A 24,233-nucleotide genomic window follows, 5' to 3' on the forward strand; every position below is an offset into this window, starting at 1 on the left:
AGCAGTGACAGTGCCCCGCGGCTGAGCCCCGCTCTGCTTGGCTGGGACCCGGTGGCACCGCCGCCCCGCTGGGGCACCCTGCGGGCCCGCCGCACATGGCTCCCAGACCGCCGTGGTGTGGTGGTGGTGCTTGGGGGTGTCTCATCACCAGTTCAAGCATTCGTACGTCCCGAGATGAGTCCCAAACTCCTGGGGTGTGAGCGACGTGGCTGCTGGCTCTGCCCACCCCTACCCTGCCAGTCTTGGGGCCTTTCGGGGCTGCCTCCAGGTCGGGTCTGCAAAGCTCAGGGCCAGGGCTGCGCGGGCAGCTGTGCAGGGCTCCTGAGCAGGGTTCGAGCTGCTGGGGCGTGGAGGGGCCGTCCTGCTCTGGCTGGGGGCTGCCCCCGGGGTGGGGAGGCTTCGCGCCTGCACCACACGAGGTCTGCTCACGGCTGCCCCCGAGGGTCCTGCAGGCCCCAGAGCCCGGCGCTGCCTGCACAAGGCTGGGGGCTGGGTGGGCAGCTGCGGTGGCCACGCTGACCTCTCTGTGTTTGCCTTCTCCAGGCTAAGCAAACAGGGGGTGGCGCAGCAGGGGGTGGCTCCCCTGCCGCACCAGCCTGCCCCAGCCGGCCAGGTCAGAGGCTCCTCGTGCGCCATGGGGCTGCTGCTCCCAGCCGTGCTGCTGGGCCTGTTCGGCGCGGCACTCACCGCCGAAGGTGGGTTTTGCTTTCCTTCAGCCGGGCCAGCCGAAAGCACCGCCTGGTCCCAGCGGGCAGCCAGGGTTGGGGCCAGAGCCCATGGACTTGGGGACCTGGGGCAGTGGGATACTGTGGTGGCCCAGGGAGGGCAGCCCTCGGCTGGGGGGCATGTCGGCAGGGTCATCACCGGTGTGGTGGGGCACTGGTGGGGACCCCCCGTGTCGTGGGGCCATTCATGGGCAGGGCCTGCCGCAGTCACCCCCCTGGGGCGGGTGGAGGTGGAGGGGCACAGAGGGTGCCAGCCACGTCATTCCTGCTGCCGGGTCCCTTCCGGTGCAGAGTCGTGTGTGGGGCGCTGCGACGCTGGCTTCAACTCCAGTCTGAAATGCCAGTGCGACCCGCTGTGCATGTACTACCAGAGCTGCTGCAGTGACTACGACACTGTCTGCAAAACCAAAGGTACCTGCTGCCACCCCATGCCCCGGGAGCTCCTGTGTGGGCAGGGCCCTGTCCTCCCTTGCAGCATGCAGGAGGCAGCGGCTTTGGCTGGAGACCCACGAGCGTCAGCTCACGCTGTGGGCACCAGTCCAGCTGCTCTGGTGCCCATGGGCCAAGCTCCTGGAGTCCCTGGGACATCTGCAGCAAGGGTCCACGTGTGCTTCCCGCAGTGACCCGCGGGGACGTGTTCACCTTCCCGGAGGACGACTACAACTTCTTCTACGGCTCCTTCGACCAGGGCACAGGGAGCCCTGATGAGGCCACGACCTTCCCTGCCCCAAGCACGAGTGAGATGTGGACTGAAGAGCCTACGAAGCAGTGGGAGCTGAGCACTGATCCGAGTGTGACCACCGAGGCACTGCTGGGTACAGTGGAGGGGCAGGGCCAGGGCCAGGGCCAGGGCCAGGGCCAGGGCCAGGGCCAGGGCCAGGAGCAGGAGCAGGAGGAGACGTGCAGCGGGAAGACCTTCGATGCATTCACCGACTTGAAAAATGGCTCCATCTTCGCCTTCCGAGGTGCGGGGTTGGCATGGGTGCTGGGCATGGTGGGCAGCATCCCCTTCATCTGGGGGCTTTCCATTGCAGGGGGTGGCATGGGGGCACCCTGTCCCTGCTCCAAGGGGATGGGGTGCCCACATCGGTGGCAGTGCCATTGCAGCTAGCCCCTGCCTCGAGCCTGCATGCACAGACTGTAGAGCACCTGCTAGCCCAGGCATGGGGGTGGACACCCCAGGGCAGACCTGAAATGTGCGCACGGGGGCTCCCATGCAGGGCAGCCAGGTCCTGCCCCAGGTAGCGGGTAGGGAGGTGGCTTGGGGGCAGCAGAGATTCTCTGTAGAGGCAGATGCATCCCCCAGGAGCATGGGACTCCCAGGAGGAGCTCCCCCACAGCCCGTCCCCTTCTCCTCCCAGGTAAATACTTCTATGAGCTGAATGAGACCAGCGTGGTGCCTGGATACCCTAAGTTGATCCGGGACGTCTGGGGGATGGACGGGCCCATTGACGCTGCCTTCACCCGCATCAACTGCCAGGGAAAGACCTACATCTTCAAGGTGTGCGGTGGGCAGTGGGCAGGGGCCAGGGCTTTGGTGCCTGCTCAGGAGGGGTGTGGGTGAGCCAGCTGGGGCTGGGCAGAGAGGGCAAGGCTCAGTGACCCCAGGGGCCAAGCTAGACGTGTGGCAGCATCCTGCCCCTGGCTGAGCCCACTGTGCCCCCCAGGGCAGTCAGTACTGGCGCTTTGATGACGGTGCCCTGGACGCCGGCTACCCGCTCAACATCTCACAAGGCTTCGAGGGCATCCCTGATGACCTGGACGCAGCCTTCGCGCTCCCTGCAGAGAACTACGCCAACAACGAACGCGTCTACTTCTTCAAAGGTGCGTGAGACGCCCCCGGCCCCGGCCCAGCCCTTTCCTCCCCGACCTGGCGCGGCCTGGCCTGAAGCACCACGTGTGGTCTCTCGCTCCCAGGCAGGCATTACTGGTCCTACGAATTTGCTAAGCAGCCGACCTGGAAGGAGTGCGAGGAGCAGGAGTCCCAGTCGGCCGCATTTCGGCACTTCGCCTTCCTGGTGGGCACCGACTGGGAAGATATCTTCGACATGCCCTTTGGCCACAGCAGCAGTAAGTGCAGGGGGCCCGGGAGGCCTGGGGGGGTGAGCTGAGCCCCCGTCTGCATCCAGGGCCAGGACCGCGGCCGTGCGGGGGGAGCAGGTGCTCGGGTGGGGTGGGGTGGGGGCCCCGGTGCACCACAGCTGTCTCGCTCTGTTCCCCGTCGGCACCGTCCTCCTCCAGCCCCCGGCTTCCTCCCCGGTCCCCGTGCCGTAGGACGCGTCACTGAGTCGTGGCTGCTGCTTGCTGTTTATTCCTGCTGGGGACAGCGCTGGGGGTCTTGGCATCACCCCCCCCCGGGCCAGTCCCCGCGCAGCAGCCCCGTCCCCAGGCCAGGTGCTGGCCGTGGCGCCTCCGGTCTTCATGTCTCCTCTGCTGCCGGCAGGAAGGAGCAGGGGCCCCCGCCTCATCAGCAGGGACTGGCGGGGGTTGCCCAGCCGCGTGGATGCCGCTGTGACGGGCAGGATCTACCTTGCCCCACCCTCACCCAGCAAGTCACGGAGGAGGAAGTCGCGCCGGCAGCGTAAGCAGTACCGGCGCTGGCCCTTCTCCCGTGGCTGGTCCTCCCGCCGCTTCTGGCCCTGGCTGCAGGACGACTCTGAGTCCTGGGAACTGGACAGCGACTGGCTGTACATGGGCACCCAGTGCCAGCCCGTCCAGAGTGTCTACTTCTTCGTGGGAGGTGGGTACCGGGATGCGTGGCTCCCAAGCAAGGCCTGGCTTCCCCGGAGCCTGGTGGGCCCTAGCAACCCCTTCCCCAAGCTGTGCCGCTCTGTGCAGCCCTGCGCAGACCCTCAGCTGATGGGGGTGGGCAGGAGGGAGCGGCACGAGGCCCTGCCTCACCCCGACCCTGCCTGTGGTGCAGATGGGATGGGTCCAGGGGGCTCGGGACCCTCGGGGAGAGGCCAGCCTGGGCTTGGTGGGGCCAGCACTGCGGGCTGGGCTGGCTCCCAGCTGGGAAAGGGGCATCTGAAGCACTGCAGGCCTGTGCCGCCCTGTGACGTGGGCTCCGTCCCTTTCTTAGACAAGTACTACCGAGTCAACCTGAAGACCATGCGTGTGGACTGGGTGCGCCCTCGCTACCCGCGGCCCATCGCCCAGTACTGGCTGGGCTGCCCCCAGCTGGAACTGAAGCGCGCCTGACGGGGACCTGCCGCCCCCTTGGTGCCGCCCCAGCTTCTGCTGGAGCCAAATAAACAGTGAGTTGAGGCAGTGCCGCGGCTGAGTCCGTCTGTCCGTCCATCTCCACTGGGGGCTGCAGGTCGCTTGGCCGTGCCTGGAGCCATGAGCGCTCCCCTGGCACCAGCAGGGCCCGTGGCCCTCCGTCCAGCCTGACAACGCGCCCGCCTGGACGCAGGCGCTCTGCAGAGGGAGCAGGGGTCTGTGTGCAGCGTTGGGCGCCGGCTGCATGGACCCAGTCATCACGTCCAGCCAGTGCTCAAGGCCTCTGGCCGGCGTCCTGGCCAGCAGAGCTGGGGCCCAGCAGGCTGCAGTATTGCGTCCACTCTGGCAGCAAGGCCAGTGCCTCTTCTAGCCCTGGGGCAGCATCTGCTGCGGCCAGGAGACAAGGGTCAGCGTCCTGCACCTGGCCCCAGCCCCAGCTCCCCCAGCTCCTGGGACCTGCCAGGAACTTGAACTTGTGCCTGGGCAAAGGGGTGTGACCCAAAGTCACGTAGGAGTCTGGGAGCCCCATTGCCAAGGAGCTGCCACTTCAAGGCCCCACCAGGGCTTGCCTCCAAGGCTGCCGCCACCTCCCTTGCTCACGAGTGAAGACCTCGTGGGAAGCACCCAGCACCTTCCTGGGCAGATGAAGCCCACCGCAGCCTCCTGCTCACCTTCCTGCCCTGGCTCCTCAGGCCAGGGGGGCGCCGAGGGCACAACCTGCCCCTGCGGCGGGGCTGGAAGCATGGTGCCCTGAGGCTGCTTCAGCGGGCGCTGGTCAGCGGCACTCCTGCCTCTGCCTGGGCTCCTGCCAGGGTGGGACGGCAAGCTCGGGGTTAGTGGCCGGCTCAGGTCCTGGGATGCTCAGCGAGGCCCTACTCAGCCCCCCATGATCTCAAGCCCTGTCTCTGCCCTGCCTTCCCTCGGCCACGTCCACACGTCAAGCTCTGGGCACCCTCAATGAGGGCACGTGTCCCTTTTCCCCTGTTGCGAATGCCCCCAGTAGCCATGCCCACGCCATATGGACTCCCCCTCAGCTCCCCCATACTGCAGCTGTCGGGCACTTGCCTCCTCCGCCAGCGTGGCTGGGGGTCCGTGGGGCGCTGCCGGGGCCAGGGCGAAGCGCGGTTCTTCCAGGGGCTGGGCTGCCGGCCCTGGGCCCCGCTTGCAGGAGTGAGCCCCTCCAGCACCGGCAGCTCCACCAGCGGCTGCAAGGACAGGCCGGGCGCTGAGTCTGCCGTGCCGCCCTGCCTGCTCCGGGGCGGGGAAGGGGCTGCACCAGGGAGCTCCGGCAGGGCCCTGCCCAGCGCTGGGGGCTGTAGGGGCAAGCACAGAGTAAAAGGGTGGGGATGGGGTCTCAGTCCCTGCCGGGGCGCAAGTCCCTGGGGGTGTGCCAAGGCCAGGGGCATCAGCATGTGTGAGGACAGGGCAGGACTGTGCATGAGGCGCAGCTGCAGCCCCTCTGTTGCCCGGCCTTGGTGCTGAGCTGGCCGTGCTGGGCCCTACCACCCCCCGGGCAGCTGCAGTTGGCAGCGGGGACAGCTCTCAGCTTGCACCGCCCTGGTGCAGCCACGAATGGCATCCTCTAGGGAGTCCTGGCGCACTGCCTGGGGGGCCGGCTGCCCCGGGGGGGTCTGTTGAGCTGAGGGCTGCAGGGGGGAGCAGTCGCGGGGCCATCAGGCCTCCACCTCATCTGGAGAGACTCACATGGCTGGGCAGGGTACAGGGCACGAGGCCAGGGCAGGAGACGTGGGCGTCCTCCTGGGAGCATGGGGCCAGGACACAGCAGTGGCGGCCACGGAGCAGTGCGAGGTGCCTGGAAACACGCAGGGTAAGTGGGGACGTTGGGGAAGGCAGACCCTCTGCCCAGGGAGTGCAGCAATGGCATATCAGCACCTGCCAGCAGTCCATGGGCACCACGGGGGTGGGGGTTTGCATCTTCCCCCGGTGCCCCCTCCCTGCCCTGCAGGCTCCCCAGCTCCAGTGCCATCCCCTGGTGAGGTCCTGGATGACCAATCGCCCTCCCTGGCCATGTGGGCAGAGCAGCAAGCAGCCTGCAGCCTGTGGGGCCAGCCGGCCTCCACCCATGCAAGAAGGTGCTGTCCCAGGCTAGGTGACGGCACTGGCAGGTACCTGAGCTCCTCGTTCCCCACCAGCAGGTCTCGTAGGAGGCTGTGCCAGCCCATGCCAGGCGGCCCCTGTGGGACCCTGCTCGGCCTGGGAGTGCTGCCTGTGACGGCGGGCCCGTCTGCAAGGAACACGGGCAGGTGGGTGTCAGCGCCATGGCCGGGGCCTGGGCCAGCCCACAGCCTGAGGTGCCCCAGTGCCAGGGCCCCCTGCCCCAGCCATGCGCACTCAGGGGAGCAGTGAGGGCACCAGGGGCCCTGCCCGGTGTCCTGGGCATCTGCAGCTGCCGGTGCAGGGTGAGGTTTTCTTCCCTCAGGGCCCGGATCTCCTGCTCCAAGCTCTGCAGTCGCCTCTCCCGGGAGGCCTGGGAAGCCACAGGTATGCGGGTGAGAGGAGAGCGTCTTCCGGCCAGCGGCACCTCCCACCCTGGGCACAGTGCCGGCCTTACCCGTGTTGCCACCGGCCGGCTGGGGACCCGGAGGGCCCTGCTGGCATAGCGCAGCGTGCTCAGCGTCTCTGGCAGGCACCGCGAGGACGGGGAGATGCAGGCGACCTACCGGCGAGGAAGGAGGTACAGGCTTGGGGCAGTGAGGTTGGGGGAAGCAGTGGGATCACCAGGCCTGTGACCCCAGGCGCAGATGGGCTCCTACCATAAGCGTGACCCCGGCACCGCCCAGGGCATCGGCCAGCAGCTGGGTGAGCTTGCTGTCGCGGTAGGGGACGTGGGCATGACGCCTCTGGCCCTCCGCCAGCCGTGCGATGCAGTGCCCTGCAGGGAGGACCAGCCCGTCAGCCCCTTACGTGCCCCAGCTGTTCCCTGCCCCGTGCTCCCAGCCGAGGCTCGGGGCCTTACCCAGGGCCAGGAGGCTGCGGTTGATGCTGTTGGCTTCCCGGGCCAGCTGCCCCACTGAGCCGGTGTCCTTCACCCTCTCACTGCCGGCCAGGTCCACGAAGCGCAGCGCGCCCCACCGGCCGAGGCAGGAGCTGCTCCCTGGGCTTGTCTGCAGGTGTGGAAGGAGGTTGGCTCCCTGGCAGCCTGTGGTGCCCGGTGCCAGGGGGTATTGGGGCCTGCTGTGCTCCCCCCTGAGCAGGGGGGAATGGATATTCCTATGCGTCCCTCCACGGTGCCCCTCTGCTGCACCGCCGAGATGTGCCCACTCACCGCCTCACCGCGGGCGTGCAGCTGCACGGTCAGCAGCGCGTGGCTGCGGCTCGAGTGCCTGTTCAGTGCATGTGCGGAGCTTCGCCGCCGCTGTGTGCCTGCAATGGGAGGCCCTGGGGAGGAAGGGCTGCTGGGGGCTGAGCTGCCCACCCAGCCTGCCTTCACCGATGGGCAGGAGCCTACAACCACCAGCCCCGGCCACAGCCCTTTCTGGGCTCAGGCTGGCCACTCGCGAACCCGATGCCTCCCTGCAGGCCACGCTCAGTGCCACTGGCCCTGCCCAGCCCAGACCGCCCCCGGTACCTTCCTGCAGCAGGTCCATGATGGTCTCCAGGCCCTCGATCTCCGTGCTGAGCAGTCCCTCGATGTAGAAGCCCCGTGCTTTGCTCCAGCGCAGGGGCAGAGGGCAGGGGGGTCCTGGGCTCAGCAGGTCCCTCACCTGGGGCAGGGAGGATGTGGGGTGGGGGGGATGTGGCTGGGATGTAGGGGTCTGGGCTGGCAGTGGGGATGCGGCAGGGCGGGCTCCTACCTGCTCATTGTAGATCTCCACGTAGGATGCACTGAGGGCAGCATCAGGCCTGCGGCACTGGCTCCGCTCCAGGAGCCGGGCGAAGGAGCGCTGCATCAGACCCTGGAGGCTGGGCACCACCTGGCCCTTGCCCTGCAGGGGAGAGCCACGGGGTGCCTGCTGTGGGAGTGCAGCCCAGCACTCCTGCCCCGGATCTGGGCATGGTGGGGCCTCGCGGTGCGGGTGGCAGCAGGAGGGGGCTGCACTCACCTGAGCCGGGGGCCCTGTCAGTGTGTAGGTCTTCCCCGAGCCTGTCTGCCCGAAGGCAAAGACGGTGCAGGAGAACCTGGGGAGCGGGGCAAAGGCGGCTCAGCCCCTGGGGGTCCTGCAGCAGCCTGAAGCTGCACCTTCCAGAGCACAGGTCAGCAGGGCCGGATCTGGCCGGGATTTTGCCACAGCATCATTGTGTCATCCCTGGGGGCGGGCAGGTGCTGCCGGCTGTGGGGAGAGGGTGCCTGCCAGTGCAGTCCAGAAGCTGCTGGAGCCATTGGAGGGGGCGAGGAGGCCCTGGCAGATGCGTGCACGGCTGGGGGGAGAGGTCGGGGGCAGGCAGGGGTCCGTGCATGTGCAGGGTAGCACAGGGTGCCCAGGCAGGGGTCCTAGCCCACAGCTGGTGGTGCGGAGACCCCAAAGGTGGGCGCTGGGCTCTCACCCATCCACCGCCAGCTCAACGAGCCGCTTCATGCCGCTGCCCTCAAACACCGTGGCCTGGTCCGCGCCGGCGTCAAACACTGCGCCGAATCCAAATGCAGCCTCCTGCCCTGCCTCCCGCACCTGGCAGGGGAGAGAGGCCTGGGCTCAGGGGCAGCTCGGCCTGCCGGCTCCGCGCTGCGGGGGGAGGCACTCACCGAGACGGTGTTGTTGCCGGGGCAGCGCACCGCCTGCCGGTCCCCTCTGCCGCGCTCTGCCCGGCTCAGCGGCCGCACCCTGCCCGGGGGAATGGCCGCAGTCACCCGAGGCGCTGGCCAGGCCCCAGCCCCAGCCCCTGCCCCTGCCCCCACACAGCCCCCACTCCTGTGGAGCCCCATTCCAAGTCCGGCGTCTGCCCCACCTGTGGCCACAGGGACCTGGGGCTGCCCACACTCACAGCTGGCTGCCAACCTGGGTCCGCCAGCACACGCGCCCTGCAGCTGCCCCGGCCCTTCTCCCTTCTGCGTACCTGACCACCACGCAGAGGCGCGTGGCCTGCCCCTGGGTGGGCTCTGCCAGCTCCTCATCAGGGCGCCTCGGGAAAAGCAGACAGCACGGATGGGCGCGATGCCTTGCACTGGTGCCAGGGCAGGGACAGCTCCAAGACACAGCCCCGACGCCCCAGCACCCTGCACCTCCCCCACTGCAGCCCTAGCGCTCCCCGGCCTGGGCACGGGACTGCTGACTCTTCCGGATGGAGGGGATGGGCCCAGAGCACTTGGGATGGAGGCCCAGCCAGCTGTGCGGCCCTCTGCCTCCCCCGCGCAAGAGCAACCCTCCCAGCCATGCCTCCGGGCCCGCAGGGGCCTCCCCCTGCCTGGGACTCTCCCTTACCGGGCCTGCTGGGCTGGCTGCTGTGGCCTGGCCCCTGTGCCCAGCCCCGGCTCCTGGCCCTGCTCCGGCTCGGACATGGCTCCGTCCCCAGCTCTCTACACGATGAAGTCTGCAGCGCTCCAGTGCTTGGCTGTCCCCTCCCCTGCAGCCTTTCCCGGCCAGAACCGACCCCAGCCTGCCCAGAGCTGCCTGAACGGAGCCGATGGTTAAACATTCACCTCTGCCAGCCGTACCACCCCTCAGCCCCTGCTCAGGCCTGGCAGCTCCGGGCAGGCTGGGAACGCAGCCAGCAGCTGGGAGGCTCCAGGAGGGCCCGGGAGGGAGTGAGGGGCAGTGCCTGCTGGGTGCTGGCTGGGAGCCAGCCCCGTCGCATGCCAGCTGTGGCTGCGCCATGCTGCGCCCCTCCAGATGGCTGCGGGGGAGAGAGGGGGACTGACCCTGGGGTCAGCTCTGAGCCGGGGCAGGTAGAGCAGCGGGGGCGCCCCTGCTGAGGCTGGGCTGGCTGGGAGCAAGGCTGCCAGAGCCCTGGTGCGGTGCAGTAGGAACCAGCGGAGCAGACAGAGGCTGGTGCCCCCTCCCGTGCCCTCCTCGGTGGTGGCTGGGGGCCGGTGCTGCTGCCAGGGGCTGGGCTGGGCTGGGGCACGCTGCACTCGCCTGGGCCTACCCCGAGCCGCTGCCTCCACCTTCCAGCTGCTCTGCTCAGCCGGAGGGCAGGGAGGGGCACCGGGCTGGGCTGAGCGGGCTCTTGCCCGGGGAAGAGCTGGAGCCTGGAGGTGCCGGCGCCTCCCGGAGCAGAGGCTGCCCAGAGCCCGCCATGCAGCCAGGGTGGCAGGGTCCACCTGCCCGGTGCCTGGACCAGCGCTGCCCGGGTCCTTGTGCCAGAGCAGGGAGGTGCCCCGTGTGTGTGCACGCGCATGTGATCAGTCGGGGCAGGCGCGGGGCTGAGGCGCGGGGCGCAGTGCGGGGCAGCACGGCCCCGGGGGCGGCGGGCCCCGCGTGCCGGGCACAGCCCCGCGGACAGCCCCGGGCCCGGCGCGGCGGGATCGAGGCCCCGGGGCGGCGCCAGGCCCGGGGGAGGCGCCGGCGGGATAAAAGGCGCGGGCGGCGGCGGGCGCGGGCAGACGGCGCGGAGCAGGCCGGGGCATGGCCGCGCCCGGCCCGCTGCGGGCCTTCCCCGACGGGGCGGCCGGGGGCGGCTCGGGGGCAGGTGGGTGCGGGGCTCCCTCGGGGCGGCGGGGGCAAGGAGCCGAGCCCGGGGCGGGGCGGGGCGCGGCGGGCGGCCCGCGCTGAGGGGCTGTGCGTGGCGCAGGGCTGTGCGGGGCGCCGGGCCGCAGGAGGAGGAAGCGCACGACGTTCAGCCGCGGGCAGCTGCGCGAGCTGGAGCGCGTCTTCGCCGCCCTGCCCTACCCGGACATCGGCACCCGCGAGCGCCTGGCCGAGCTCACGCAGCTGCCCGAGGCCAAGATCCAGGTGCGGGGCCGGGCCGGGGCCGGGGCCGGGGTCGGGGTCGGGGCCGGGCCGGCCCGGGCTCACGGCCGCCTCCCCGGCCCGCAGGTCTGGTTCCAGAACCGCCGCGCCCGCAGGACGAGGAGCGCCGCGCCGGAGCGGCCCCGGCCCCAGCCCCAGCCCCGGCCCCGGCCCCGGCCCCGGCCTGAGCCCGTCGGGCCGCAGCAGGAGGAGCCGCCGGGCGCGGGCGCGGGCGCCGGCGCCGGAGCCGGGCAGACCTCGCTGGCCCGCACCTCCGACCTCATCTACAGCGCGGCGCTGGTGGCCGAGCTGGGCGAGGAGTGGGCGCGGACGGGGGAGGGGGCGGCCGGGCCGGGGGGGCTGGCAGCGGCCCGGCCCGGCAATCTCCTAAGTGGGGGCGCGGGCGATCAGCGCTAATGCCAACTAATCTTCCCGAGCGGCACCTTAATCTGGGCCCGCGGGATTCACCCACCTAATCCCACGGGGCGGCCGGCCCCGCCGGCAGATTGGCACGTCTCAGAAATATTAAAGCACGTTGTTAGAAGGGGCTTAGCCGACATCAGAACATTAATCAAGGCGGGGAGCTGCTGGCACGCTGCCGGGGGCTCACCCGGCCCTGCCCTCCCTTTCCCTCCCCTCTCCCAGCTTTGCGGACTGGCCCTGCGTCTCGCTGGTCTCTGAGCCTGCCTGGCAAGCGGCTCCAGGCGCTCTGGCTTGCAGGGGCCAGTGCCAGGGTGCAGGTGGGTGCTCTGGGATGGCCCCCGAGGCAGTGCAAGTCTGTCCAGGCCAGACAAGGGTACTGCTGCAGGGGATCAAGTGGAAGCAGGCCAGGGCATTGGCCTCCAAGCCACAGCTGCCTGCTGCAGTGTGGTGCTGCTGCTACGAGTCCAGTCTACCACAGCCCCTGGGCTCTGCCCAGCCTGGGGCAGGGAACAGAGCCCAGGGCAGGCTTCCTGCAGCTGCCTGTGGGACCAGTTTTTCTCTTGGCAGCTCACTGCCCGATTCTGTAGGAGTCTGTGTCACCTCAGGGTGGCTGAAGGGCCAGGGTCCTCCTCCACTGAAGCTAAAGGGAGTAGAACAGGCCCCTGAAGGAAGGAGGGAACAGCCAGCTGCTGGGGTGTAGCTGGTATCAGCCTTGCCCACTTGGGTTTCAATGCAGGGTCTGCTCACTTCTTTTTTTTTTTTCTGAGACAGGCTGGCTGTGCAAACCCATCAGCTTTCCTGAGATGGAAGACCCATCACAGCACAAGACCATGTAGTGACAGGGTCAGCTTGGGGGATGAGGGCTTGTGTTCTGCTCCTTCCTGGCTCCCATTCTCATTGCTAAAGGCTTCTGACATTTGTAGCCCAGCAAATAGGATCAACAGGTGCTAGAGTCTGTCCTTCTTGCAGCCAACTCTTATGCTGCAGCCCAGGGGTTGGGTAGGCAGCAGGTCATCCTGCGAGGGTCCCTGCCAAGGGAACAGCTGATCTCAGGAAGAGGTGAGCTGGTGGGAAAAGAGGCTTACTGGACCCAGCACAGCTGCAACACTGTGGCTTTGGTCCAGAGGGCAAGCCAAGCTTTCCAAACAATACAGGAAACTGAGACACTGGCTGGAGCAGATGACAGCAAGGTAAGCGCACATCTGCAGAGGGAGAGGCAGGACTTGCCCTGAAGCCCGGTCTTGCATAGAACAGGGAGGAAGTGGGCGATTTCCTCCCAGCTTCCCCCTCAAACAGCACGAGGGATTTGGGGATCTTCTGCCTCCCCCAACCCTGTTGCAAGCCCCCACACATGCTGCTGCCCCTGCCTCTAGCCTGACTTGTGCAGAAGCAAATTGCTCACTTTGTTTTTTCAGAAGCAGGGTTCAACTTTATTAACAATGGGAGAGGTTCCCTGAGCAATCCCAACCCCCCACTCCCAAGAGAATGGCAAACAGCTCTATGAAGTGTCAGGCAATAGGCAGGTAGTCAGCCTGCACAAGTGGAGGGCTGGGGCCTGGACTGCCTTCTCCTTGTCCAGGAGCTGCCATGTGCAGAGGATGGAAGCAATGCAGTTAACACAGGAGGTGGGTCAGTCCTGAACAGGTTTACACATCCCCCTGTCCCTAAAGTAGCAGGGTGGGATTCAACCTGTAGGAAGGAAAAGCATTTGCAGAAACCAGGTGTTAAGACCTCTACCCAAGATGGAGCTGGCCCTGACATGAAGGGAGCAGGGAGAGACCCAGATACCCCAGGTAGTCTCTAACAAGGAGCAGTAGGAGCCAGAAAGAGGCAGAGTTCATCTCCTGCTGCTCCCGGGGCTGTGTGCATGCTCTGAAAGGTCCGTGTGGACATCCTCTTCGAGGCTGCAGGCACCAGTCAGTGCACCCAATGCCTCAATTCCAGAAAGGGGGCAGGCAGGGAGCGCAGTGGGAGGAGAGAGACTGTCCATAGAAGCAACACCAGTTGCAAGGAATTCACAGTCCAGCACCAGGCATGTTTGTGGCCTTGATAATTAGCCCACAAGGTAGGAAAGTGGCCTCCAGCTGAAAGATCACAGAATGTGGTGGAAGCCTCCACTACAGTTCACCAAGCTCCCCTTCTATGGTCCTCACCATCACATACATTTCAGCCAAACCGACCACCGAGGCCACTATTACAGCTGACAGCACACGCTGGGGGCAGAAAGAAAACCTGTTAGTCATACTGCCTGAGTGTGCCAGGCAGATTCCTGCTTCTGAGAGAAACTGCATTCCTGCCACATCTGCCTAACCTGCCCAGAGCCAGCCCCTAGCAAGTCTGGGAGTCCTCAAAAAAAGAAGCCTCTGCTCACTCACCGCTGCTGTCTCAGTAAAGATGTACTGGCTGCCCAGGTAGGTGCAGGCGAATGCAGCTGCCACAGTGACAATGAAGTTGAATATGGTGATGATGAGAGCTTTCACTGACCTAACTGGAGAAGGAAGAGAGAAGAGGCTGTTTTTATTCCGACTTGCAAGCACCTCTGTCTGTCACCTGAGATATAAATGGAAAAGGGGGGCTGCCAGCCAGCTGGAACTAGAAAGGAAGCAAACTGACTAGTCTCACTTCACTGGCCATGCTGTTTGGGGCCAGGGTAGCAGATCTCACATCTTTCAGGGGACTTTCTATCTCCTCCAGACTTTGATCCACTAAGACTTCCTATAGCCCTTCACCTTTTGACAAGCCAAATATCTGTCCCATGATTTATTTACTGTTAAGAACTACAATTGGACCGTCTTGTTGGTAGGTTGCATATCTTTACATTTAAGAGCATTTTGGGAAGCCTCTGGCCCTTTTTGGAGAGGGAAGGGGATGTTCTCTGAAAACAGGCAGGCGACAGCATTTACTCAGCTTTCACCACTGCTTTGCTACCTGACTTACCCTGCCTTCCCAGATCAGCCAGAGTCCCATCCCGGTGCACATCCTAAGGGAATAAGGGAAAAACAGAAACACAACACTTAGATGTCTGTCTCCACTAGGAGTCTAGGAGGAAACTGTCTCAGCATGGCCTCCTACCCTCAACCCTCCAACTATATCGTTCCCTGTGTGCGCCAACTGGAGGGCTGCTTGCAGATTCCATCCTTTACAATACCAATTTGGCAGTTTTTTGTTCTTCTTGACAAATGCATGAGCGTCAGAGAGACAGTGTCTGCCTCCAGAGCGAGTCTGGAGCCTAGCAGGAGTTCACAGGGGACCTACATGAGAGAGGTCTCCTCTGAACTCCAGGATGCTTCTGCCTCTGAGCTATAGACTCAGATTCACTAAAAAGCTGGGTGCTGTGGCTGGCTGCACCGACACTTACGGCAGTACCACAGGGTTAAGTAAATCTATGCAGCTAATGGAGAAGAGAGAGATCAGGTTTATTTTTCTTTGGCAGCCTCACTGGTTTCCCTCTGACCTGGCAATTGATGTTTCTTGTCATGCGCCTGTATTCCTCGTTGGCAAGCTTAGCCTTTATCTTCTCCAGGCGGGCAACCAGCTCTGGATTCTGAAGAAAGAGAATAAACATGGAAAAACTAGACTGAGAACAAAGAAGCCATCTGTGTATTTTTGCACATTCCTTAGGTCCCTGTTTCCTTTGTGCTTACAAGCCTCAGCTACGAGACGCAGACCCTGGGGCCCATACTGCCTAGCTAGTCTTGATATTGCACTGGCCAGCGCAAGGTCAGAGCTCACCTTCTCCCCGAGGGGACAATCCCACCCTTGTTACGTACCCTGGGAGGCTTCTCCACTTCAGGAAAGTCGATCTCGCTGCCTTCTAGCAGCTCGTGGAGGTACACCGGATTCCCTACAAGAGGAAAGGACCTGCTCACTCCTTATCGATCAGGGCGAGCAGCGAACCTTAGCATGTGACACCTCCCAGCATCACCGGGTTTTAAAAACACTCGTTGTGGCCTCCGAACGTATCTGTGCAGCAGATGGGGGGCGGGGGGCAGGGCTGGACAGACTCCACGGCTCAGCCGGGCCAGGGGTTCTCACCCTTGTTCTGTACCGGGGCCCAGTCCGAAGCACCGATGGCCAGCGCCCCTCGCTCCCACCCTGCTGCCCCTCCCGCATGGGGCTGGGGGCGTGTGTGGGGCAGGGGCCCGGGCAGGCTCCTGCAAGAGAAGAGCGGCAGTCGCCCCCATCCCGCGCCGGTTTTCTCCGTTAAAGGGCGCCCTGGTGTTTACAGTTTGTTCGCCACGCTCCCGTATTCTTGGCACCCGCGGTTGTGTCCTGACCCGAGGGTTGGGAAGCGCTGCCTCAGTCCCCGGAGCGGCCCTGTCCCGCCAACCGAAGCCCGCACGGGCCTCCCTCCGGCGGTGCTCACCCGCGTCCTGCAGCGCGGCGTGCAGGCGGCGGAGCAGCGCGAAGGGCAGGACCGGCCCGGCCCGCAGCTCGGCGCACAGCGCCCGCGGGACCCCGGCGCGCTCCAGCTCCCCGCCCACCGCCGCGGCCCGCGACAGGCGCCGCCCGGCCCGCACGGCGGACGCCATCTTGGCCCGGTCATGTGACCGCCCCCGCTACAGCCACCGGGGGAAGCCCGGAAGGACCGTAGAGTGCGGCGGAAGTGACGCGAGGGCCGCGCGCGGGCCAGGGCAGGCGGAATGGCGGGTGGCCCGGCGCGGCGGGGCCTGGTGGCGGCGCTGGGCGCGTGTCGGGCGCGGGCGGTGCCGGTCTGGGGCGGCCGCAGCCTCGCGGGGCTCGGCGGGGCGGGGCCCGGGCTCGGGGGCGGGGCCTTGCCCGCGCAGCCGCGGCGGTGTCTCTCGTCCCGGTGAGGCCTGGTGGGTGGTGGGGTTGTCTTTGTGTTTGGGGCAGCTGTTTTGGGGCCTGGGGGTGTCCGTGTGTCTGGGGGGCTGTCCGTGTGTGTTTGGGGCAGCTGTTTTGGGGCCTGGGGCTGTCCGTGTGTGTTTGGGGCAGGTGTTTTGGGGCCTGGGGGTGTCCGTGTGTCTGGGGGGCTTTCCGTGTGTGTTTGGGGCAGCTGTTTTGGGGCCTGGGGGTGTCCGTGTGTCTGGAGGGCTGTCCGTGTGTGTTTGGGGCAGGTGTTTTGGGGCCTGGGGCTGTCCGTGTGTGTTTGGGGCAGGTGTTTTGGGGCCTGGGGCTGTCCGTGTGTCTGGGGGGCTGTCTGTGTGTGTTTGGGGCAGGTGTTTTGGGTCCTGGGGGTGTCCGTGTGTCTGGGGGGCTTTCCGTGTGTGTTTGGGGCGCTGTTTTGGGGTGTCCGTGTGTCGGGGCCAGTCTTTGGGGGTGCTGTTTTGGGGTGAGGGGTGTGTCGGGGGGAGAGGGTGGGGGTGCCCATGTGTTGCTGGGGTAAGGGGGTGTTGGGGTGGGGCTGGGGCTCACGCCGTGCCTGTGTCCCCGCAGGAACCGCGCCGAGGGCAAGGTGCTGGAGACCGTGGGCATGTTCGAGGCGCCGAAGCAGCACGGCAAATACGAGACGGGGCAGGTGGGTGCGGGCGGCTGGAGGCCCCGGTCGGTCGGTCTCCGCTGTGTCGGCTGCGGTCGCTCTGCCAGTTTCCCAAGCGCTCTCGCCGGTGCCGGGCAGGGCCGTGGAGCCCGCGCGCTGCCAGCTGGCGCCTAGTCAGCTCGGTGCTGGGGAATAGCATCTGCAGCTCCAGCCTGCGCTCGCCCTGCCCTGCCCGTGGCTCCTGGCATTTGGGCATCAGCCAAAGTTTCGTGGGGCCAAGACACGGTTCTCTCTTGCCCCAAACCCTTGTCACCATCGTCGTGGGGCAAGAACCCTCCGCAATGCTTCATCAGTCTTGTTGCAGTAGTAATCTGCGCCTCGACCCCTTTCCTCTCTGCTTTGCTGCTGCTCCTGCCTTGCTCGCCCAGCGCAGACTCCAATTCCTGTTTCTCCTTTTCAGCTCTTCCTGCACAGTGTGTTCGGATACCGCGGGATTGTTCTGTTCCCCTGGCAGGCCAGACTGTATGATCGGGATGTCACTTCCCCCGTCCAAGACAAGTAGGGTTCAGATTTGCTCGTTTTCTATCCTAGTGTTGTCCTGTGCCAGCCTTTCCCTGTTCTGTGCAGTCCCCAAGGCAGGAGCGGGGCAATGCCTTGAGTGTGCAGTGGCTGTAGGAGAATTGGGTGGGGTCTGTGCTTGGAAGAGAAATCACTTAGGTTGTGAATTTAGACTGGGTTGTCAGAAGGGCAGAGGTTTCAAGGAAGGCCATATGCTATTTGTGCCTGTTAAAAAAACGAGGGTCAAATGGCTCCCTCTGCTCTCCGCAGGGTCGTTTGACACAGGAGTGATGTGACATGGCCAGGCTGGCAGAGCTTTTGCGTGTAGGCGAGGCCCAGATATGAGCTCGGTGCTGGGGGTGGAGTCTTGTAGGAGCAGGACGGGAAAGGTGCTCTCGAGCTCAGCCTGCGCCTTTCTGTTTAGGAGCGAGAATGCAGCGGGTCACGGATCTAAAGAAGTTAAAGGGAAAACTCACACCTACTACCAGGTGCTGATAGATGCTCGGGATTGTCCGCACATAGTAAGTAACTGCAATAAGTTTGTGGGTGCCAAGGGACTCCTCACCTGTGTGAGTTGTCTGGGCACAGACAGCAGCTGATGGGGGGAGCATCTTTTCTGTGGCTGAAGTTGTCTACTCTGCTGGGAATGTTTCGGGGACAAACTGGTTGTTTGTCTGGTCACTGTTCTTCTGGGGAAGACAGGCAGGAGTGCCGAATCATCGCTCTTCTGCATTAGACTGATTCCTCTCCCCATGTCCACTTCCTTGGCTGTTTGCATGATATGGGTTGGGAGTAGCTACAAAACCCTGTGGGTTTGGGTTGCAAGTCATTCTAGGAGAATTAATGTGGCAGAGGTGTTTTGACAGGAGTTGGGTGTGCGTAATGAAATGGCTGGAAACTAATGTGGATTTCTGTGCATCTGTGGTATTAAATTGCCCTTCTTTAGTCTCAGAGGTCACAGACAGAAGCAGTTACGTTCCTGGCAAATCACGATGACAGCAGAGCCCTCTACGCCATACCAGGTAAGGAAACATCTTCCTTGCAGATTCTTGAGGCATCTAATAGCTGTGGCTGGAGGCTAAGTGTGCTGATGCAGGGTTAACAATGAGGTGCTTTTTCCTGAGCTGGTCGTGAAGGAAGCTAATTTCCTTGCTCAGACTGCTCTGGATAGTTGCTTCATTTCATGGTGTTTCATGGTTTACTTCGGCTTCTGGTTTAGGTTTGGACTACGTGAGCCATGAGGACATCCTTCCCTACAGCTCCACTGATCAGGTGCCCATTCAGCATGAGCTGTTCGAGAGGTTTCTCATATATGACCAGACAAAAGGTAACTTCCTGCTGCTGGAAGTCAGGCCTTAGTGAAGGCCAGGAGATGAGTGCACTAAGAGGTCTTTGTCTTGCCTACAGTGTCTTACCGTGCTCCAGTACAGGAGCCAGGAGGTGGCTTTGTTCTAACAGAGTCCATTCAGGCTGATCACTGCATCCATTCAAGGAGGGGGTGCCTGGGAGCATCTGTACCTGGTGTGTGATGTGGTCGTCTCTTTTCACTCCCTGCAGTTCCACCTTTTGTAGCGAGGGACACGTTGTGTGCGTGGCAAGAGAAGAACCATCCCTGGCTGGAGCTCTCTGATGTGCACCGGGAAACCACCGACAACATCCGGGTCACTGTCATCCCTTTCTACATGGGCATGAGGGTAGGTCTGACACTGGTCATCCTCTGGTCACTGAAGCTATGCCCAGCCTTTCCAGGGTGGATACCACCTCAGAATCAGGTCTGCAGCCTCACTTGTTGGAGGACCTGACTTCTTGCCACACTTGCAATTACAAACAGGTGTCCCAGCATGGAAAGGTGAGGAGGGAAGGGTTGTGGACAGCTCCCCCACCTCATCCCGCTTGTCGCTTGTGACTGTGAAATGCCTTGGATGCTCTGTGAGAGCAGCTAGCAAACAGCAGGCGAGAAGTTTCACCGTGGGATCCAAAATGAACAGCACTGATGATACAGACCAAGTGCAGGTGAAATGGCACCAGCACAGTCTGCTCTTCAGTGACACTTCTGCCCGCAGCCTCGCTCTGTGGGGTGTGACACTAGCAGGGTATTTCTCTTCTGTTGGCATTAATGGGAGAGGGTTCCCCGACCCAGGGCTCTCTGTGTTCCGCAGAAATCCTTTGTTTCCTCGTGTTGATTCAACCGTACTGTTTGGGGAGCAGAAACCAAAATAATAGCGTTTGTGCTAGCCAGCTGTATTTTTATGGGATGGTCATCCGGGACTTTGCCCATGGAGATGTCCTGCTTCATAATAAAGAAGTTGTGAAGTCATGCTTGTAAGGCAGCTGCAAGCCATGAGATATAGGTCCTGATGGAATCAGGGTCTTGGTGCCACACTGATGTACAGCTCCTCCGACTGGGGAGTCAAGTACCCAGCACGAGGTAGAGTTAGGTGTCTCCTAGCACTGACGCAGGTGCCAGTGTCCCATCAGACCCCTGTTGCTGAGGGGTCCTGTAGGGCTGTCTGGTCACAGTCCTACTTGCCGAACACGGGGCAGGGCCAGCAGGCAGCTGACTGGGACTAATAAGGACTGACTTGGGGCAGCACCTTGTGCTGCATTCCCATGTGGCTTGTCTGTGCCTGGCACTATGAGACAGTGTCCTCTGTGCTTGTGCACTGCTGATAGCTGAAGGGCATTCTCTAAAGTCACTTCTTTCCTTTGACAGGAAGCCCAGAATTCACATGTCTATTGGGTAAGTGCTGCTCAACACCTTGGGGAGGGAGTTTTGTTGCTGTGGGGAAATGTGCCCTACTGCTGTCATACTTCTTGGGGAGGGAAGCTCTGAGTTGGTGATTCCCAATACCCATGTTATTAGCTACTGGTAGCTCGCTCTGGCTGTTGCTAACTGACTGTCTTGTGTCCAGTGGCGCTATTGTATCCGCTTGGAGAACCTTGACAATGAAGTGGTGCAGCTCCGAGAACGGCACTGGAGGATATTTAGCTTATCTGGCACCTTGGAAACTGTCCGGGGCCGAGGAGTGGTAGGACGGGTAAGCACTGCCTGGATCCTGTTGTGAAACAGCTTGTCCTCAGGGCCACTTCTCTAGGGGCTGAGTCTCCAGGATGTCACACCCAGAGGCAGCAGGGAGAGTGTGTTTTATGGAAGAACCTATGAGCAGTTTTTCCCAGGCTGTTCAGTGTGTGGGAAAGAGCTCAGCCAGATGTTTGTCTCTGGACATGCAGTCATCTAACCAGGGCTTGAGATGGGATGGTAGGTCAGGGAATTGCAGGTGTAAGGCTCGAACTGCCTGGGTGGTGATGGCCCTGAGGGCTGCAGGAGGTGGGATGGGGAGCAATTGCCAGGTGGCTTCTCATAGCCAGCAGAGATTTGCAAAGCAGATTTTCTGTCAAGAGCTGGCTGAGGAGAAATCGAAAGGTGCTCAATTAATGCATGGGGTCTGTATCTCCTTAGGAGCCAGTCCTATCCAAAGAGCAACCAGCGTTCCAGTACAGCAGTCATGTCTCCCTGCAGGCATCCAGCGGCCACATGTGGTAAGCAACGTGCGCTGTCGTGGCACTGGGAGGGCTGCACTACAGAACCGCTCACGACCTGGAGCTGGCAGGGCTCAGAAGTGGGTAGGGGTGGGAACAGACTAGTGGCTGCCTATCTGCAGGCTAGTCCCCGGTGGCTCCAGAAGTCTCTGCTGGCCTGAGGTTGGCGTGAGCTCTGAACTGGTTCCTGCCTCTACCCCAGTGTGTGCCAGGCTCAGAAGGAGCTGGAGCCTTTCCAGCGTCCTCCTCCTATGTTTGGTTCTCCACCATGTACTATGCTGCATGCAGAGGTTGTGGCTTCAGGCTGATGCATGCATAGCGAGTTCTGCCCTCAGGCTGCTTGTAGGGAGCCTGGCTTTACTGCACTGTCACCTTTCCCAAGAGCCAGGCTGTGAAACCCTGTGTCCACAAAGAGACCCTGCAGAAGCCAGTCTGCATCAGCACAGCCCACCTTTTGCTGACTACCCAGCTGCAGGCTGCTGGTCTTAGTGCCACAGCTAGGAAATTACTGCATGCCTGGACCTGTTGGCAGACTCGATTGAGATGGGTCCTGCCCTGGTCTCCTGTGGGTGCCTAACTCATGCTAAGACTTCATGCAGGCTACCTGAGTTGTGCCTGCCCCTCCTAGAAGCCCATGGGGTGGTGCAGCCTTTGTGTGTTGAGAATGCACTGAACTGCCCAAAAGCCTTGTCACAGGTGAGCTGCCCTGGTACAGGGATGTGTTCCTGCCACTGGGCTGGACCTAGAAGGCAGCCACAGCCCCAGGGCGGGGCAGAGCTGATGCTTTTGCACTGCTGCCCTGTGACAGCCTGTGTTCACAGGCCGGCCTGTCTGGTCTTTGCCTTGGTCCTGCAGGGGCACTTTTCGCTTTGAGAAGCCCGACGGCTCCCACTTCGATGTGCGAATCCCCCCCTTCTCCCTGGAAAGCAACAAGGATGAGAAGACTCCCCCGTCCGGTCTGCACTGGTAGAGTCATAGAGCGCGGACCACCGAGGAGCACGGAGCCCTGCTCCCGAGCACAATGCAGCCAGGACGCAGCATTTTGACACCTTTAAACCATTCTGTTCTAACCGCTGTCTCAGGAGAGTGTTTTGAACTGTGGCGTTGACTTGCTCGGGCTGCATGTGAGTGGTATAAGTTGTAACAGTTGCCCGTTCCCTTTGTTTGCGGTGCTTGCCAGGGCCTGAGCTGGCATCTGAGGGCCTGTGCTCCTGCAGCAGTCAGGCCTGGTGCTTTCCCAGCCTCCTGTGAGTTCTTCAGCACGTGAGGTTTCCCTCTAAACTGGCCCTCCTAAAGGCAGGCAGCCACTCTCCTCCATGCCCCAAAGCTTGCTCGTCTGTCCCACCTGCCCCAGCTAGGCCTATGCAGAGCTCAGCCAGCTCAGCTCACACCTCTTGCTTTGCAGCTCAGTCCCAGCAGTGGCTGAAATGCAGACATTTCCCTGGGTGCAGTCCTTGCTGGTGCAGTCTGCTTGCTGCTGTCTGGAGCTGCATTCTGAGCAGAGACGCTTGCTGGGGCTCAACTTGTGCTGCTGCTGCGTTGGTTTGGTGAGAGCCAGAGCATGGGGGGGCGGGCAGCAGGTGCAGATCAGGTTGTCACTGCTCTTTGCATGCTCGGAGATGAGCTAAAAGTCATAGGAAGGAGCCCCCCCCCGCTGAACTGTAGAAGTGTGTGCCTCGCTGCCAGTGGTGAAGCCGTTTCCCTGCTCATATGTAACTGAGAGTCCCCACGGCTGTGGTGCCCTGGCCTGGTGAGTGCTGTTGGGACACGAAGGTTCCCTCCTTGCAGAGCTGGGGCCACCGCCTGGCTTCAGTGAAGTGGTGCCCAGCCTGCTGAGTTCTAGGTCCTAGCACGTGGGCTGTGACCTCCTCGCTGCAGTCTGCATGCTGCTTCACTTGCTGCCTGGAGGCAGGTCTGCATTCCCTCTTGGCTGGTGCCTGCATAGAGCTGTAGGGGTTTGTTTTAGGATGTGAAGGCCCTGCACTGCTCTCCTAGCCAGGGGTTGTCTTTCTGCAGCTGGGTCTGGGGGTCTTGGCAGCCCTCTGAACCTGGGGCAGATTTGCAGGAGCTTAGGGCACAGTGGAGAGACTCTTGCATCGAACCTGCTGATGGTGACCTCAGGCGCTGCCTCCCCGTGCGTGCTGAGACTGGAAGCAGGCATGGGTTTGCAGAGTGCACAAGGATCAGGCTGCCTGCAAGGCCAGTCTCATCCTGTTTTTCCCTTCTCTGCCTGCTCTGGACCCCCCCCCCCAAACTGACTCCCCGCTATGAAGCCAGGCTGTGTCTGGAGCAGAAGGGTTTTCCAGCAGAACTGGTCACAAAGCTTCTCTTCCCCTGCCCTCCCTGCATGCCTGCTAGTGGGAGCTGCCCTGAAGTAGGACTGGTAGAGCCCAGAGCCCTCATCCAGGAAAAGCTGCATCTTGGCACTCCTCCCCCTTGAAAAGCCCCCGCATAGTACCTTTTTGTGACCTGTTGCTTTCTCTGAGCAGTCCCCTTTTCTGCAGAGTCTCAAGGGCAGCAGGGCTGCTGTGGTTGTTTCCTCTGAACAACCACCCTTCAGAAACAGCATGGCTAGTGACCTGTGCTGTGCCCCAGTAAGATGAGTGGGCCGAGAGAAACCAGCTGCTTACAGGGCTGCGGTTTCCTCCCTTTCATCCCTTCATTTCCTGACTTGTCTGTTATCAGACATGGCATGTGCATCCCCTGGGGTCCTTATGGGGGAAGGTAGCGGAGCAACAGGACTGGCTGTTGCTAGCAGGTAGCGTGAGCGTGTGTTTGGCTCCTGGTGTGTGTTCTTTTGAGTTACAGCAGTGGGTGGTTGGCAGCACCTCACCCCGTCCCGTGCTAAAGCCCCTTGGGAACAGCCCTTTGGGAGGCACTGTCAGCAAGGCAGGGAACTGGCAGCTGCTCAATGGAGAGTGGAGTAGCAGCTGCCCTGCCTGTGCCGTGGGCTGTTTGTGCATTTGTTCGGTCATCTCTCACGCTGGGTTTTTGGGCTGCCAAGAGGTCTAACCTTGTCAAGAGCAGAGCAGGGGGTGCCCCCATGGAGGGTTGTGCCTGGGTGTTTTTTGGGGGAGTACAACGTTTGCCCTGAGGCTGTACCCAGGGGCAGAGCACTGCTGGGGCTCCAGTCAACCCAGTAGTGTGAGTTCAGGGCTGGCTGCATGTAAGTAGGATCTTGGCTGACCAGCTTGTGCTCAGGGGTGATGCAGCCCAGGGGCCCTTGCATGGGTCGGTTTGATGGCTTCTTCCCCCTGGGGCTAGTGGGGAATGGCAGAGCTCGGGGAGCTGCAACCAGGCTCGCAGAGTTGCACAAGGGCTGGCTTCACTGTCTGTAAATACCTGTACAAATCACTAGTCAATAAAGCATTGAAGGAACTGGTGCACCTGTGGCTCTGATTCCCTGCGGGTGCCCCCTCCCCACTGCGGTGCTTTGCTCTGGCGCCTCTGCCCAGCAGGTTAGGCTCTGCAGACCCTGAC

At 62.9% G+C, this 24,233-nt stretch overlaps 5 protein-coding genes across 9 annotated transcripts; 3 read left to right on the forward strand and 2 right to left on the reverse strand.

The window, feature by feature from the left end:
- Positions 1-543: 543 nt before the first annotated feature.
- VTN (vitronectin) lies at positions 544-3,995 on the forward strand. Its single transcript, XM_090026089.1, has 8 exons — positions 544-695; positions 1,017-1,136; positions 1,346-1,690; positions 2,087-2,226; positions 2,393-2,549; positions 2,643-2,795; positions 3,169-3,465; positions 3,808-3,995. Exons 1-8 carry the CDS (start codon positions 635-637, stop codon positions 3,924-3,926), a joined length of 1,392 nt encoding a protein of 463 aa, XP_089882215.1. The 5' UTR covers positions 544-634; the 3' UTR covers positions 3,927-3,995.
- Positions 3,996-4,002: 7 nt separating this feature from the next.
- KIF12 (kinesin family member 12) lies at positions 4,003-9,462 on the reverse strand. Of its 5 annotated transcripts, XM_090026087.1 has the most exons (16): positions 9,326-9,462; positions 8,961-9,026; positions 8,454-8,728; positions 8,012-8,087; positions 7,763-7,894; positions 7,537-7,672; positions 7,234-7,346; positions 6,925-7,072; positions 6,722-6,840; positions 6,520-6,624; positions 6,300-6,435; positions 6,078-6,192; positions 5,652-5,760; positions 5,013-5,260; positions 4,619-4,752; positions 4,003-4,331 (listed from the first exon to the last, which is right to left on the reverse strand). In XM_090026087.1, the coding sequence occupies exons 3-16, from the start codon at positions 8,483-8,485 to the stop codon at positions 4,222-4,224; spliced, it is 1,713 nt and encodes a 570-aa protein (XP_089882213.1). In that variant the 5' UTR covers positions 8,486-8,728; positions 8,961-9,026; positions 9,326-9,462; the 3' UTR covers positions 4,003-4,221. The 5 variants fall into 5 exon arrangements, 3 of the variants coding, with proteins under 3 accessions (XP_089882213.1, XP_089882212.1, XP_089882214.1); XR_016438970.1 differs by lacking the exon at positions 5,652-5,760; XM_090026086.1 differs by having other exon boundaries at positions 4,003-4,752.
- A 631-nt stretch (positions 9,463-10,093) lies between these two features.
- SEBOX (SEBOX homeobox) lies at positions 10,094-11,423 on the forward strand. The gene is made up of 3 exons (XM_090026090.1): positions 10,094-10,532; positions 10,635-10,795; positions 10,880-11,423. Exons 1-3 carry the CDS (start codon positions 10,469-10,471, stop codon positions 11,207-11,209), a joined length of 555 nt encoding a protein of 184 aa, XP_089882216.1. The 5' UTR covers positions 10,094-10,468; the 3' UTR covers positions 11,210-11,423.
- Positions 11,424-12,617: 1,194 nt separating this feature from the next.
- On the reverse strand, positions 12,618-15,847 carry VMA12 (vacuolar ATPase assembly factor VMA12). The gene is made up of 6 exons (XM_090025590.1): positions 15,582-15,847; positions 14,986-15,059; positions 14,670-14,759; positions 14,153-14,195; positions 13,591-13,703; positions 12,618-13,428 (listed from the first exon to the last, which is right to left on the reverse strand). The coding sequence occupies exons 1-6, from the start codon at positions 15,745-15,747 to the stop codon at positions 13,333-13,335; spliced, it is 582 nt and encodes a 193-aa protein (XP_089881716.1). The 5' UTR covers positions 15,748-15,847; the 3' UTR covers positions 12,618-13,332.
- POLDIP2 (DNA polymerase delta interacting protein 2) lies at positions 15,770-24,131 on the forward strand. The gene is made up of 11 exons (XM_090025589.1): positions 15,770-16,025; positions 16,613-16,694; positions 17,116-17,213; positions 17,638-17,734; positions 18,160-18,235; positions 18,433-18,540; positions 18,771-18,907; positions 19,927-19,953; positions 20,126-20,251; positions 20,674-20,753; positions 21,609-24,131. The coding sequence occupies exons 1-11, from the start codon at positions 15,859-15,861 to the stop codon at positions 21,721-21,723; spliced, it is 1,113 nt and encodes a 370-aa protein (XP_089881715.1). The 5' UTR covers positions 15,770-15,858; the 3' UTR covers positions 21,724-24,131.
- Positions 24,132-24,233: the final 102 nt, after the last annotated feature.

Source organism: Crocodylus siamensis, chromosome 13 (genome assembly GCF_052110815.1).
Source record: "Crocodylus siamensis isolate JL-2025a chromosome 13, ASM5211081v1, whole genome shotgun sequence".
In the NCBI taxonomy this organism is placed as follows: Eukaryota; Metazoa; Chordata; order Crocodylia; family Crocodylidae; genus Crocodylus; species Crocodylus siamensis.

What these genes read in the sequence shown, in the direction of transcription:
- VTN (XM_090026089.1), top strand. Translation starts at nt 635, where the DNA reads ATGGGGCTGCTGCTCCCAGCCGTGCTGCTGGGCCTGTTCGGCGCGGCA. An exon ending in CACTGTCTGCAAAACCAAAG is followed by an intron (nt 1,137 to 1,345) that starts GTACCTGCTGCC and finishes TGCTTCCCGCAG; the next exon opens with TGACCCGCGGGGACGTGTTC. An exon ending in GCCCTTTGGCCACAGCAGCA is followed by an intron (nt 2,796 to 3,168) that starts GTAAGTGCAGGG and finishes TGCTGCCGGCAG; the next exon opens with GAAGGAGCAGGGGCCCCCGC.
- KIF12 (XM_090026086.1), bottom strand. Translation starts at nt 8,485, where the DNA reads ATGAAGCGGCTCGTTGAGCTGGCGGTGGATGG. An exon ending in GCCGGCCGGTGGCAACACGG is followed by an intron (nt 6,436 to 6,519) that starts GTAAGGCCGGCA and finishes GTGGCTTCCCAG; the next exon opens with GCCTCCCGGGAGAGGCGACT. An exon ending in GTGGGGAACGAGGAGCTCAG is followed by an intron (nt 5,761 to 6,077) that starts GTACCTGCCAGT and finishes GCGTGTTTCCAG; the next exon opens with GCACCTCGCACTGCTCCGTG.
- SEBOX (XM_090026090.1), top strand. Translation starts at nt 10,469, where the DNA reads ATGGCCGCGCCCGGCCCGCTGCGGGCCTTCCCCGACGGGGCGGCCGGG. An exon ending in CGGGGGCGGCTCGGGGGCAG is followed by an intron (nt 10,533 to 10,634) that starts GTGGGTGCGGGG and finishes TGCGTGGCGCAG; the next exon opens with GGCTGTGCGGGGCGCCGGGC. An exon ending in TGCCCGAGGCCAAGATCCAG is followed by an intron (nt 10,796 to 10,879) that starts GTGCGGGGCCGG and finishes CCCGGCCCGCAG; the next exon opens with GTCTGGTTCCAGAACCGCCG.
- VMA12 (XM_090025590.1), bottom strand. Translation starts at nt 15,747, where the DNA reads ATGGCGTCCGCCGTGCGGGCCGGGCGGCGCCTGTCGCGGGCCGCGGCG. An exon ending in CAAGAAACATCAATTGCCAG is followed by an intron (nt 14,196 to 14,669) that starts GTCAGAGGGAAA and finishes TTATTCCCTTAG; the next exon opens with GATGTGCACCGGGATGGGAC. An exon ending in GGCTGATCTGGGAAGGCAGG is followed by an intron (nt 13,704 to 14,152) that starts GTAAGTCAGGTA and finishes TTCCTTCTCCAG; the next exon opens with TTAGGTCAGTGAAAGCTCTC.
- POLDIP2 (XM_090025589.1), top strand. Translation starts at nt 15,859, where the DNA reads ATGGCGGGTGGCCCGGCGCGGCGGGGCCTGGTGGCGGCGCTGGGCGCG. An exon ending in CTCGGGATTGTCCGCACATA is followed by an intron (nt 17,735 to 18,159) that starts GTAAGTAACTGC and finishes GCCCTTCTTTAG; the next exon opens with TCTCAGAGGTCACAGACAGA. An exon ending in AGAATTCACATGTCTATTGG is followed by an intron (nt 19,954 to 20,125) that starts GTAAGTGCTGCT and finishes TCTTGTGTCCAG; the next exon opens with TGGCGCTATTGTATCCGCTT.